This window comes from Crotalus tigris, unplaced genomic scaffold (genome assembly GCF_016545835.1).
Source record: "Crotalus tigris isolate CLP2741 ecotype Arizona unplaced genomic scaffold, ASM1654583v1 scf7180000018585.330925593:3314079, whole genome shotgun sequence".
NCBI lineage: Eukaryota > Metazoa > Chordata > Lepidosauria > Squamata > Viperidae > Crotalus > Crotalus tigris.
Window position 1 is genome coordinate 1,338,880 of NW_024097088.1, and position 14,638 is coordinate 1,353,517.

The 14,638-nt window shown below is 45.3% G+C and overlaps 1 protein-coding gene and 1 long non-coding RNA gene across 5 annotated transcripts in view; one reads left to right on the forward strand and one right to left on the reverse strand.

Annotated features, from left to right (window-relative positions):
• LOC120313121 overlaps window positions 1–9,828 on the reverse strand; it is a 35,768-nt gene extending 25,940 nt beyond the window's left edge. Inside the window, exon 1 of the long non-coding RNA XR_005558061.1 lies at window positions 9,738–9,828. This is a non-coding gene — a long non-coding RNA (uncharacterized LOC120313121). The remainder of the gene's footprint in view (window positions 1–9,737) is intronic.
• Window positions 9,829–9,984: 156 nt separating this feature from the next.
• Window positions 9,985–14,638, forward strand: part of SLITRK4 (SLIT and NTRK like family member 4) — a 44,184-nt gene continuing 39,530 nt past the window's right edge. For 3 of the 4 annotated variants that reach the window (XR_005558069.1, XR_005558070.1, XM_039354713.1), the window contains exon 1: window positions 11,291–11,383. Coding sequence is in view for 1 of the 4 variants with exons in the window: in XM_039354713.1 (XP_039210647.1) it covers window positions 11,309–11,383 (75 nt within the window). In the remaining 3 variants the exon portion in view is untranslated. Of the gene's footprint in view, window positions 10,331–11,290; window positions 11,384–14,638 lie in introns of those variants that run through there. The other variant, XR_005558071.1, reaches the window with a different exon arrangement.

The window sequence follows — 14,638 nt, forward strand, 5'->3', positions numbered from 1 at the left end:
ATTCTTCTTTTTCTCTCCCCCCCCCCCATGCAATGATATGAAACCTCAAATGCCATATTATCAAATAGAAAAGCAACAGGCCAGGACAGTTTGAACCCTCTAAACAGATGGAAAGATAAAATCATTTTGCCACCAGATTCAACACAGCAGAAACCTGAAGGCTGTGACGAAAATCGGTTCTGGCATCCCAGATTTCAAGTGTTGCACATGGCAGCACATCTAGCTTGTGATCCACATATATTTGCATCCTTCCCATATGTACGTCTGAATCAGCTTCCAGGTGAGGATTTATGATGGACTAGATGTTCCTGAAGAATGGAGATTGTCAACAAGAGAGAGAGAGAGAGAGAGAGAGAGAGAGAGAGAGAGAGAGAGAGAGAGAGAGAGAGAGAGAGAGAGAGAGAGAGAGAGAGAGAGAGAGAGAGAAAGAAAGAAAGAAAGAAAGAAAGAAAGAAAGAAAGAAAGAAAGAAAGAAAGAAAGAAAGAAAGAAAGATTACAAGTCTCTCCTTGAGGGGCAAATACTCTCTATGGCACGAAGGATTCTGGTTTGCAAAAGAAGAAGTGATAGGGGAGGCTGCTCTGATTGTCACCCAGCCCTGATCCAAAATGCCTGCCTGGACGTCTGATAGTTGTGACAAAATGCAACAGAAATCAAATTTGATGCAGCCAGCAGAGAATCGTAAAAGATATTGCAACATTTAAGGCTATAAAACCAAATTTCTTTTCTCTTGGGTCTTTTTCAAAAGCTGGTGTGCTTCTCTGAACCCCCAAGTATCTGTAAGGCTCCATTTCCACATTCTTCTAATGATTATAGAGGTTTTTTCTACAGATGTGGCAAAGTTATCACCACCTGGTGGTTAAAAAGTATATCATACTTCTCAAACTGACCAGAGATGGAAAACATGCAGTATCTATTACTCTAAGTCTAAGCTTACTCCAGACGGGACCTTTTTAAAACTTGGATAAACTTAGGAACATCCAAGTCTCTTTTTCTTAGCACTTCTTAAATGCACACACGTGCCCAGACTGCATAAACACACCTTGGTTCTTACTTTGTCCATTGTACTCAAAGACAGTCCAATCCTGATCCCATTTTCTGAATTTTATGGCTTGAGTCCTACAGAACTATCTCTCCCTGGTGGCATCTACTCAAGCTGCCATATCCAACAAGAAAGGACTGTTTTTTGAGTCCTGTTCATTATGGAGTGTCAATTAATGGGGCCCAGGATGGCAACCTTTTCTGTTGAGGTGCCCGTTCTTTAGAACATCATAACCCCCAGAGATTAGACTGACCTTATTTAACCTTCATCCTGGTGTATCTTCAGATGGACCTGAAGACCTGGGGTCTTAGATGTGTGGTTGAGTCCTTGCAAAGGGCTTTGCTAGGTGGCTCAGAATGCCAAATCTACATAGTTGACTATGCAACCAACCTTAATGATTACAACTGATTATTTGTAACATTCAACATGAAAAATATTAATTCACCTGATCATCTCAAATCCAGAATAATTGTCTTCACCTATAAGTTCTTACTTCTAGGGATATTATTGAATGTCTGGTTTCAAGGTCTGTTGACCTTTTCGTGGGATGAAAAAGAGTGAGTGACTTCCCCACAATTTATATTAAAAGTGTTACCATTTTAAAGTTCCAGGTTGCTCTTTAACCCAAAGGCAGTTGTGCAGCCTTACAGCTTAGGTAAAACATTGCAGATATCCATCATGAACACTTCATGGTGCATAATATCTAGAAGACATCCATTGACATTTTTAAAAAACAAGTAGGTGAAATCAAGCTATTCACCAAAGCACCAGAGGGCAGGACAAGAAACAATAGATGGGAATTAATCAAGGAGAAAAGCAACCTAGAACTAAGGAGAAATTTCTTGACAGTGAGAACAATTAACCAGTGGAACGGCTTGCCTCCAGAAGTTGTGGCTGCTACAACATTGGAGGCTCTGAAGAAGAGACTGGACAGACATTTGTGTGAAATGGTATAGGATTTCCTGCTTGGACTAGAAGACTTCCAACTCTGTTATTCTGTTAAATAGAGGCTCTGAGATTTAGCCTGATAGATGTTTAATCTGAATGCTAAGGCTTGCCTTAATGCAGAACCTTCATTTGGATGGGCCAAAACCCTGTGGCTTCATTAAGACAGACATACTTGCAGGGGTGTTTCCTTGCTTTGTAATTTCTTCTGGGGGCCATTCGCTAGAGATACACCCCACCTTAGAAGTGTGTGTTTGTGAATTAAGCAGTGTTGCAAATGCAACCTTGGCAATAATAATAATTGTTTTTTTTTAAAAAAAATATTTTCAATTAAATATAACCTGGGAGAGGGTAAACATTAATAGGATTCAATTTTGTTCTCTCCACTGCCAACAGAATCCCAAATGGTTAGCTCAGAATTTTGCTTATTTCCCTGTTGGATACTCAAGGGTTTTGCTTGATTACTGGATGCAGAAAAATATTTGGTTGATGGAGAGAGGGAGGGAGGGAGGGAGAGAGAGAGAGAGAGAAGGAGGAGGAGGAGGAGGAGGAGGAGGAGGAAAGCTTCTAGAGTTATATATACACTAAACCACAGCTGAAAAACATTAGACTTAAAATTTGGCAACCCAGTTTCGTGGTTGGAATATCAATCTTTTTTTATGAATCTGGATCCAGAGATGCCTTTAAACAGCATCCTGAAATGTCGGGCCTAATTTAAGGCCCCAAAGTTTGTGGCCTCTTAAATCTCGCCAATTGCTAACTAATTATCACTTTTAATGTGACAGGAGAGAGAAAATTGTTAAGAACCTCAGTTGGAGAGTGAGGAAACCAATTGGGCTGAGATATGTTCTCCCCGTGTGAGCAAGGCTGCAATTTTTTTCCCATAGTTTGGTTTTTCATAATAGGAGTTTTTGGAGTTTATTTTTTTTTTTCCATGAAACGAAAACTAGGCTCTTTCAGGGACTGCCCTGTTATTTTTTGTGTGTTTCCTGCTTCAGTGTGGCAGAAGAACATGGCACCAGGACAGTGGTGGGATTCAAATAGGTGAACAACCGGTTCTCTGTGTGGATGCTGCTTCTGGAAGTCCATTCTGGGCCTGGGCAACAAAAAATTAGCTACCAGTTCTGCCAAAATGGTGCGAACTGGCTGAATCTCACCAGGACCATTTTGTCTTTTAGAGGACTTTAAAGACATCAGTGTCAATCTGTGTGGGGATCTAGTTATGGTTTGGAGCTTGTCATATGGTTCTCCTGGTTGATCCATGACTTACACTGACCTAATTTTATGCTTTATGGTTTTAATTTGGTTTTAACAGCTATGTGTTTTTTTTATTGTTCTTCTAAATTAGGTTTATTGGTTGTGTTATTTAGTGGCTTTTAATGAGGGCTCCTTGGTGCTCTCTGGGCTTAATTGTTTTATTGCAGATTTATTTCATTACCCAAACTAGGTAACATCATGGATGCTGTGGTTTTTAACTATGTGAGATGGTTGGTTGGTTCTATATTGGATGGATGGTTGGTTGGTTCTTTGGATGGACAGACAGATGGAATCCATGAATTTGATAAATCAATTCCATGTATACTTAGCAGCAAAGAATGACCAAGATTGAACTGTCGGGAATGTCTAAGCACCGTTTCCTCTTTGATTTAAAGAGTTGGTTCTTCCAGCTCCTTGCTTTCTAAACAGATTTAAATCAGATTTATTTGACCCAGTGCTTACCAGCTATTTGGTCTTCCAGACTCATTCATACCCAGGACATACAGTATCAGGATACGTAGCTGGGAATGAGAAGTCCTGTAGTCCTGAAAAAGTTATCAACGAAGGGTGATTTTAATAGTCTGTAGACCTCAAAATCACTTTTCTTTGACATGTTTTCCACACATGCTAGTTTGTAATCTGTAGAAATATACTAGGGAGTTGATGCTTTCTGTGGGACATGCTGTCTCTTGAGAACTATGGTTATCTGTTGACTTCCATGTGTACCCTATCATCAATAATTACAATTCTAGCTTCTTCTACCCTACCATCAATGCTTTCAAATCTCTCTTCTTCTACCCTACCTTTTTCTACTCTATCTTCCACCCTACTGTCAATACTTACAATTCTATCTGCATTTTTCTGCTCCATTAAAAAAAGGACAGCAATGTTGGAACATTAATAATTGCTCTAATCCAAATGAAAGTTTTGTGAAGGCTGTTTTCTTTCATTTGGGTCTGATTTTACCAAGGAGTGAGAGAGAAAGAGAGGAGCACACCAACTGAATTTTTGAAACAAATCTAGGAAAACAAACAAAAAAAAGATGGCAACTGAAGCCTTGTGTCATCTATAAGGCTCAATTAGAAGGCACCACTGTCAAACGAGGACAGATTTTCAAAATAAAATAGAGCAGGAAGTCTGCTTGTTTTGACCTACGAAAAAGCCGAGCAAACAAATCAAATGCAATTTCTCATTTTCTCTTACCAAAATCCAAAGGTTTTGTTTTTTTCTTCCCTGACAACAGAATCACCCTGATGTGAGCACAAGAAAAAAAAAAACGGTCACGATTACAGCACATCATGTGCAAACATTTAAGGTGGAAATTATGATGTATGTAAGAGTAAGGCACTGTTGATCTACAGTACCGGTGGCTAAAAGCTGATTTAGAAGTTTACAAGCCTTTTCTGCCCAGTAACATCTCTCTGCCTGAACCAGAAGAATAGAGAAAATAGAGAATCTAGAATTTTGATGGCTCAAGAAATGAATAAATGAATAAAATGGTTAATATCTGCACACACTTTTTTTTAACTTAAGCTCTGATTCCACTCAGCCTAAAGATGGTGAGAAGCCATATCTCCAAGTTTCTAGCCAAAGTCTAAATCTACATCCCACAGCCAATATCCCAACAATGCTACTCACCTAGGAGATTTAGTTATCTGCTAATGGTTCAGATGTTAGTCCATGATGGGCAAACATTTGTGATTCTATTTGAAAAGCAATCAGAATCCTTCTTGGGACTGCAGAAAATATTCAGGACAGGCCGTTTCCCCAACCTCTAAAATAGAGGGGCCCAATCTTGTCCAACATCACGACTGGCTTAGGAATTCTGAGAATTGGATTCTGCAAGCCTTAAAGTTGTCAAGTTTGGAGACCCCTGCTGTAGAGAGAAGATGACTTTGAGGGATCTTTGAAGGATACAGCAGAAGTTCCTACGTTTCTCCATCAGGATCACCTTCCTCACTCTTTCCCAGCGTTTCTCAACCTTGGCAACTTTAAGACTAGTGGACTTCAAATCCCAGAATTCCCCAGCCAGCTGGTTGGGGAATTCTGGGATTTGAAGTCCACTAGTCTTAGTGGACTGGGGAATTCACCCCAGTGAATTCAGGTTGGACACCTTTATTTTAGAGATGGGGAAAAACGGCCTGTCCTGAACATTTTGTGCAGTCCCGAGAAGGATTCTGATTGTCTTTCAAATGTTTGCCCATCTGGGACTAAAATCTGAGCCATAGCAGATAACTAAATCTCCTAGGTGAGTAGCTGGCTGGGGAATTTTGGGAATTGAAGTCTGCTGGTCTTAAAGTTGCCGTGGTTGGCCAGCCTTACCCTAAAGAAATCTTAGCAAAGAGCATCCGAAGAACAAAAGAGGTATTTGATCAAAAGAGCACCTGGATAAAATTAGACAAGAATACCCAGACGCAAAAGCGTGAGAAGAAACCATTAAAGCGGAATATGACCAAGCACCTTGGCAGTTATCTTAATTGTCTTTTTCCTGTGAATGTTATCCCTGTAACATGAATTCTGATTAAAGGCAGCGCAGAGACGTTCAGGGCTCCCGGTATCTTCTGCCTGCAGTTTATCAGAGGAACATATCAGTTCTCAGACGGAATTAATGAAGAGCGGGAGACGGACTCACACAGTTTCGTGTCGTTCAGAAACCACAATCCAGCAAACATAACCAGGATCTTTGCTGCATTTCTCCAGAGTTGTGAGCAAAGGTTTTCACACCCTTTCTGGGGGGGGGGGGGATCGGGAATTTAATTTGAGACTTTCTGTTGGCAAGGCCTTCGTAATAGCTCTGCGTGCATAGATGCCCCGAGTGCGTTGAGAGGGATTAAAATTAAATGGATTAAAATATCAGAAGAACTCTTGTGCTTTTGGGGAGAGGTAAAGGACATGGTAGCTACATGAAATTACAATGTTAGATAATGGATATTGAGGAGTAGAATGGGAAACGTGGGGTTCTGTCTGAATTCTTCTGGCTGTTTTCCTGTGTTGCAGAGTTGAACACCATGTGCAAGCTTGTGTTCACTGCCTTCAAATATGGTGAAGGTTGCTGGAGTTTTTTTTTATTTAGGATAGCTAGCAAATTCATTCATCCCATCCCATCTTCTATCCAAGGACATAACACAATTCTCCCACTTCCCATTTTTCCATGAGGAAGCCCTTCCCTAGCCAAGAGTGGACCTCAATCTGGGTCTTCCAAACCTTCTAGCATCTGAGGAGGCTTTCTACAATAAGCAAGGTGGTAGACATGGTATCCTTCTACAAGACCTAACCCTTTTGTGTGCACATTGGCATCTACAAAAGAGGTTGGACTTCTATATATCCACCTTCTTGCCAGTACTCCACAGATGTCAATGCTCCAACACTAGTCCAACAGCTAAGCCACAGCATGACCATCACTCAATTCACCCAATGCAGAGGGAAACTCATCTTGCTTTTTATAGACTAGACTAGACTAGACTAGACTAGACTAGACTAGACTAGACTAGAATAGAATAGAATAGAATAGAATAGAATAGAATAGAATAGAAAAGAATAGAATCTGGAAGGGACCTTGGAGGTCTTCTAGTCAACCCCCTGCTTGAGAAGGTGACCCTATACCATTTCAGACAAATGGTTGTTCAGTCTCTTCTTGAAATCTCCCAGTGATGGAGCACCCACAACTTCTGACAGCAAGCTATTCCATAGGTTGATTGTTCTCTCCTTTAGGAAATTTCTCCTTAGTTCTAGATTGCTTCTCTCCTTGGTTAGTTTCCATCCATTGTTTCTCTTCTTGCTTTGGTGCTTCTGCCAGTAAAGAGTCCTGGAAAGGAGCACAAAAGAATTCTTACCTCTCTCTTCTGTGGAACAATTTGCTATGAATAATGGCTGCCGTGGAAGGCACACATATTGAATGTCTGGAATGAGGAACGTGTTCTCGCTAGCTTCCTTACCTTGCCAGCTTTCTGATAGGTAACTCTCTATCACTTCCAGAAGCCTTCTGCAGAAAGTGGAGGAAGCTGGCTGGAAATAATCAGAATCATGCAGAGCACCACAGATTGGACAACATTTCTTCTGCTTTATTTAGCACAGTGCTCAGTTGCCGGAGCTCAGGCTCCCGAATATTTACAGCCTCATGCTGCTTCCCTCACATCAGCCCTTTAAATGGTTGCCCATGCAGAGAGCTTCTATGCAGCTTTTTTCCTGAGCAAAACATTTTCTTCCTTCAGCCATCCATCCTTGCTCTAACTGGCCAGCTGAGCCTCTGCAGGCAAGAGAAAAACATTGGAAAGACTTACAGTTCCCTTAGGGCTTGAAAACAACCCATTTGGCCATCCAACCAATGGCCGCACTTCTTTTGAACTTTGGGGAACCACCACCATGCCTGCAGTCGGGCAGAAATTAGACATCCCCACCTTGTTAAACTTTTTGCCACGTAGGATTCATCTGGCAACTTCTGAGTTTTGTCTAAACTGCCCAATCCCTGGGCGGTCATTCAAATTACACTATCTGTTGGATATCTCTTCTAAAAGCTAAGCCAGAGAGAAAACATCCTGTAACTCGGGTGAACTCAGGACCGTTGGTGATTGGTGATTGTATTATTACAGAATAATAGAATTGAGAGGGACCTTGGAGATCTTCTAGTCCAACCAGTCTCTTTTAAGAAGAGACTGGACAGCCATTTGTCCAAAATGGTGTAGGGTTTCCTGCCTGAGCAGGGGATTGGACTAGATGACCTCCAAGGTCCCTTCCAACTTTACTACTATTACTATTACTAACCCTGCTCAAGCAGGAGATCTTATACCATTTCAGACAAGTAGCTGTCCAATCTCTTCTAAAAAACCTCCAGTGATGGATCACCCACAACATTTGAAGGTAGGATGAACATGTCAACAGTCCTACTGAAGTGTGTGTGTGTGTGTGTGTGTGTGTGTGTGAATGAATCAATGAATCAATGCATTGGTGGAATCAGCTCAGGTCCGTTGCTAAGTTGGATGGAATTGGGGAATGCTCCAATTTTTAGCCGAAGATTGAAGTTTTATCAGGTATCAGGACTGTTGGTGGTTGATGATAAAGGTGCCGCTGAGTGTAAGATGCAGAATACAGAACAATAGAGTTGGAAGGGATCTTGGAGGTCTTCTAGTCCAACCCCTTGCTAATTTGGATGGGATTTGGGAATGTTCCAATTTTTAGCAGAAATTGCATCAGGTATTAGATAGATGGAAAGATGTGGTTAGATCTTTCTAAAAGAGCGCAGACCTGACTTTGAGAAGCGGGAAGGTTTTATAATGGTTAAACTAAGAAGGTAGACGTGTCACCATTAGCTCAGTATGGCCAGATTAACTGGCTCATTCCACAGTCCAAAAATGGAATCAAGAGATTTTCCAAGCTCTTCCTAGAACGGTTAGGGATCAGCCTGGGATTGTGTTCAAACCAAGCAAGGGTTCTGCTAACTACCATTCTCCATTTAAAAAGAGACTTTGTGGCAATCATCTGTTTGTATTAGATAGTAACCGATGTATTCAAGAAGAGACTGTCTCAGCTTTGAGTATTTTTTAAAAGAATAAGAATATAAAAATATTTGAAAATGACTTTCCTTCCTTGTCAACATTCCACTAATGGAATGCTGGATTTGCTTAGGAGCTCTCTGATACAATCAGTGGTAATTCCTCCTGTGAAATCACCTGAAACTGTAATCATCTGAAAGGGTTCTTGTGATAGTCAGTCTGACACTTAAGAGAACTTAGATCAGGTACAATCCAAAGAAAAGACACTCTGATTCAGTCTGCCTTGAAACCGAACACCTTCTCCATTGCCAGATCAGACCCCAGCCCACTGGTCAGGCAGAGCTGGAATCCTAAATCATATTATTGTGTTATGATAAGGATGTCCAATCAGAAAGACTAACAAACCAATCATGTATCACCTAAGCTTCAAAACTCATTACAAATGTTCCAGGCTTTCTGCTGACAGCAGATCAACACCATCAACATCAGATGTTGTGATTTCTGTTGCAGCAGGTCCAAACATCTCTCTGTCTCTCTGTCTCTGTCTTTCCCTCTCTCCCTCTGTCTTTCTCTGTCTCTCTCTCCCTCTCCCTCTCCTTCTCCCTCTCTCTCTCTTTCTCTTTCTCTCTCTTCCTCTCTCAACATTCAGAAGGACAGCGTGACAGCATCTGTTGGCCATGAAAATGGAGAAGAACATCTCTCTACTCTGAGACACAATCTATTTTGGGGGGTAGACCTGACTCCTTTTTCTCTGTTCTTGAAAGCTGGCAAGGATCTGGAAGGTGTAGCAGGAGATCTTAGGTCTGGAAACCAGAGTGGGAAAACATCCCCAGAAAAAGAAGCAAGAGAACATGGATTTGTCCTGATACAACTCAAATCTACATTCAGTGGGAAAAATATTTTTCCTGAACTCTGGAAAGCAGCAACACCCGTGTTGTTTCCTTCCAAAGTTTTGCCCCCTTGCCTGGATTAAAAGTATATTTACATATTGGATCCTTCCCTTACCTGCACTTGTTTATTGTTCTTCCTCAGGGAAAACTGCTCCCCATTACTTGGGCAGAGATAATCCCTTGCTTCTTTAAATCCTTATGCCAAGGAGAGCTAATGGGGGAATGAGAATAAAAGAGCTTCTTAATGAGCTGATTCCAACTTGCATTAAAGGGAGGGGGGAAGCAAACACCATTAAAGATACAGAAGTTCTTAGGTTGCTCATAAAACCCAGCTGTTAACTGGGTAGCAGACGCAGTTGAATGGAGAGACTCTTCCTTCTTTAGAAGGGAAAGGAGAGAGGATCTGACCAGTGGAACCTTGGGGGGAAAGGAAAAGGAAATAAAAGAGGAGAGAGAGTAAGCTGTCCAGGCATTGATCTTCCTGTTTGGGGGATGCTGCAACGGGAGTTAATTTTTGGAGGCTGGTGGAGGGAGGAGGGAGGAGGGAGGAGGGAGGTTTCTGTTTGCCTTCTCCGCCTCTCACTCTCCCCTTAATTCCACTGTTTCCCCCTTTCTTCCCCTGCCAGGGAGATGCCACCATGCAAGGATCCAGAAGACTCACAATCGGAAAATATGATCCCTGGGGAAAGATCGGGATTAGTCACCTAGGTCAGTTGCCCTCTCCCCACCTGGAATAGCTGTGCATTGGATCCCCTTTCCTTTCCTTTCCTTTCCTTTCCTTTCCTTTCCTTTCCTTTCCTTTCCTTTCCTTTCCTTTCCTTTCCTTTGCCTTGCCTTGCCTTGTCTTTCCTTTCCTTTCCTTTCCTTTCCTTTCCTTTGCCTTGCCTTTCCTTTCCTTTGCCTTTCCTTTCCTTTCCTTTCCTTCTCTATCTCCTTCCCTTTCCTTTCTTTTCTTTGCCTTTCCTTTCCTTCCCTATCTCCTTTCTCTTCCTTCTCTATCTCCTTCCCTTCCCTTTCTTTTCTTTGCCTTTCCTTCTCTTTCTCCACGTCCCTTCTTCCTGCCACCTGACGACCTCCAAAACGACCCGTTAGGCTTCCCAATGGTTCGCCAAGGTGGCTAGGCTTAATCCCAGCTGCTGGGGGGCTTTTGACGGCGCTCCTTCCCCTCGCCCGCCCTCCCGCGCTTCTGCTATTTCGCAAGAAACTCAAACCGAGAACCGGCGAGGCTAGAGCGACGCCCGCACACGGGCTGGGACCGCGCGGAGAAGGGAAGCGGCTAGCGGGAGGCGCAGGGACGCGTGTCCGGCGTTTCCAAGCCTCCCCTCTCTTCAAACAATCCGCCGGCTCTTTTGTGCGCGCGCACGGAGGAATAAGAACCGCGTTTCGGGCTGGGGGAGAGCCAGCGTGACCCTGGCGAGGAAAGCTGCAAGTCTGAGCGGGGGCAAGCTTCTGCCTTGGCGCCCTATGGGGGCGCAAACCAGACGCGCGCGCCGGAGCATCTCCGCCCGCCTTGGCCGTGGGAACCAGGAGCCAAGCGCGGAGCATCCCTCGCGTGGACGCGCTGCCGGCCGGCGCGCGCGTGCCAGAGCGCGGGAGGTGGTGGCTGTGGCTGTGGTAGTGGTGGTGGTGGAGGAGGAGGAAGAGGAGGAGGAGGAGGAGGAGGAGGAAGAGGAGAAGGAGGAGCGCATGCGTGTCGCCCGGGGCCACTGCGCGGGTCGTGCGAACGCGCGGTCTTCCTTGCCTGCGCGGGCCGGGGAACTGGTAAGTAGCTTAGCCCAGCGCCGTCAGCCTTTGCCCAGCTTCTCTTTCCCGGCCGGCCGCGAAGAACAGCGGACGGATGCTGCCCGCTCGGCGCGGAGGGCGTAATTCAAGCTCATCGGGATCCGCGTCTAGGAGGCAAGAGCCGCGTTCCCACCATTCGGCTTTGCGCAGGGCTCCCGGGGTTGGGGGTGATGGGGGGGGGAAGCGAGGGGGCGCTTCTCCCCCGGTGGGCTCCGGTTCCTCTGCGGCGCCCGTCCGGAAGGGAGGGGGGCGCGTGTGCCTGAGTGTGAACGAGTGTGTCAAGGGGGAGCGAGCGAGGCGGTACAAGTTCCTTGCACGCTTAGGAGGCACCCCAGAAACTGCGGGCCGGGAGGAGGGAGGGAGGCTCGGGGGTGGGGTGGGGGGAATGGGGGGGGTTGCAAGTAGCGCCGATTTGGAACTGTCCTGCCAAGTGAAAGAGGGGAGGCTCCGACGTTGGGGATGGGGGGGAGGAGGAGGAAGGAGAAGGGGGGGCTGCGCTTCGCTCCTGCGGGGAGAGCTGCATGCTTTGGGGGGGGGAATGTGCGTGGGATGAATTCCTCCTTTGCCGATGGATCTCCGTCCCCCTCCCCTTTTCCTCTGGAGATCCACGTGAAAAGGAGATGCTGGATTTTTGGGGAGGGGGCGCCTCGGATGCCCCCTCCTTCTCCATCGCTACAAAAGACGCCGGCCGATGCTCCGGATCTTTTCCCGGGTGGGCCGGCTCCCGAAGGAAGCAAGGAAAGAAGAGGGGAGGGAGGGAGGGAGGAAGGAAGGAAGGAAGGAAGGAGGGAGGGAGGGAGGGAGGGAGGGAGGAAGGAAGGAGGGAGGGAGGGAGGGAGGGAGGGAGGGAAGGGAAGGGAAGGGAAGGGAAGGGAAGAGAGGGAGGGAAACACTACAGAAACCCCCATCCTACCCTGCGCTCTCCGTTTCCAGCGGTCTCCCCCCTCCCCTGGGAACTGCCCCCTCCTCCCCGCCGCCACCGGAGCCTGGCGATCCGGGAACAGCGAGGCTGCGGCATCAGCGGCGAAGCACTGCGGTGGAGGCCACCCGCGCCCCCCCCCTCCCCACATCGCCCGGGATCTCCCCGGGATGAGGTAGGGAGAAGCCAGCCCCGCGGCCTTCGGGCTTGGGGAGGTGGGCTGTAGGGCGAACTATCCGAATCTCCCTCCTCCGTTTCTCATCCAGGCTCTCCCGTCCCAGTTGCAAAGCGGTTATGGCTCCAGAGCATCCCCGGCTCTCTCTTTTTTCCTGATCGATGTTCGCGCACCCTCCTCATTTTGGCCAGAGAGGACCATTCTTCATCTCTCTGTGGTCTCCATGCTAATTCCAAATCCTTCCTTCCTTCTTTCCTTCCTTCCTCTCTCCAACCCATCTATTTCCTTCCTTCCTTCCTCCCTCCCTCCCTCTCCCTCCCTACTTTCCATCCCATCTTCAGCCTCCCCCCCCCCACACACACACTATTTTGACCTCTACTCCTGCCTCTGGTTGTTTGTACCCCTCTGCAGGTTTCTTCATTGGGATCTATCAAGTTCCAACCTTGTGGGTTTTTTCCCCCCTTCTGGTCCACCTTATTCCTTCTTTTTTTCTTCTGTGCCACATGGACACTTCAGGGGTCTCCTGAATGTTCCTCCAAACCTCTTTCAAATTCTTCTTGGCCCTCCCTGGGAGCCCACTTTTTCCTCTTAGAAATGTGATTTTTATTATTTTATTCTTGGGCACAAGGATATTTTTCCTCAATATCCCTATTGTTCTTATTCATAGATTCTCTCTTACACGTGATCTCTCCCTTTTCCCCTCCCTCTCTCCCTTTTTCTCTCTCTTTCCTTCTCTCTCTTTCCTTCTCTTTCTCTCTCTTTCTTAGACCAGTATTCCAGAGATATTCTAGAAATAAAATATCAGAAATATTCTAATTTGACTTTTGGCTCCAGTGGTTTGGAAAAGCTCCTGGGTCAGGCAAAGACATGCAAATTAAGGGCAGCCTATTTCTTTTAAGGAGATGTGGATAAGAGCCATCTGTCTTTGGATCAGATTATGTAAGAGGTGCATGGAAAAAGTTCCAGGACAGTTTCAGTGACATCACTCTAATGAGGTATGAATTCATGTTCTCCCTACCAATGTGGGTGTCCTTTCCAGATAAGCGATTGGTTTGAAGTTCTGATCATTTGATCCCCATCAAATGATGGATACTGCAATTGAAATGGGGATCTACTCTCTTCCCACACTGCACCATTTTTAAATTCTCCTCCCCTCAATATTAAAGAGTATCGGGCATGCATCAATGGCTGGCTTAGAACTCCTAATCAATCGAATCGATCATGTATTTATCATTCATCACCTAGAAGAGTGGGCTCCTGTGTGTTCACCCTGGATCCCTATCTTCCTTCCCTCTTTCATGGGATCTCTCTCTCCCCCCCTCCCCCCTTCTCTTGACTTTGGAATAGAGTGTGTGTTGCTTCCAAGGACGTGATCAAAATCTTTCAGGGTCCATGCAAAATGGAGGGCCGCTTTGGAATGCTAAGCATACCTTGAAAGGGAAAAAAAAGGTGGTGGAGGGGAAGATAAATGCCATTGGGGGGGGGAGGTTTGTAATGTTATTTGGCTTTGCATGCCCTCCCCAAAGCAGAGGCTTTGCATTGGGAGTTGTGCATTATGCATGTGTGTCAGAGAGAGAGAGAGAGAGAGAGAGAGAGAGAGAGGGAAGGAGGGAGGGAGAGAGAGAGAGAAAGAGAGAGAGAGAGAATGTGGCACAAGAAGAAGAGACGGAGAGACCCAAAGCAAAACAAACAAAGGAGGAAAAGAAGCAAAAATCGAGAGTTCTAATTTTAAATGCAGAGTTCATCTATTCCCTATATGAATTGTCTAGCCCCCTTCTCGTTTCTTGGCAGGCAGCAGCTCCATGTGTGCATAATAACAAAATAATGTTGAATTATTGAATGATGAACTCCCCACCCCAACCCCAGGTCTTATACAATGAATCCAACTGTAGAGATTACTGAGATTTGAATAGAATTACTGAGTTGGAAGGGACCTTGGAAGTCTTCTAGTCCAGCCCCTTGTTCAGGCAGGAAACCCTATAACATTTCAGATAAAAAAAAAAAAAATCTTCCAGTGTTGAAGTATCCACAACTTCTGGAGGCAAGCAATTCCACTGATTAATTACTCTAACTGTCAGGAAGTTTCTCCTTAGTTCTAGGTTGCTTCTCTCCTTGATTAGTTTCCATCCATTGTTTCTTG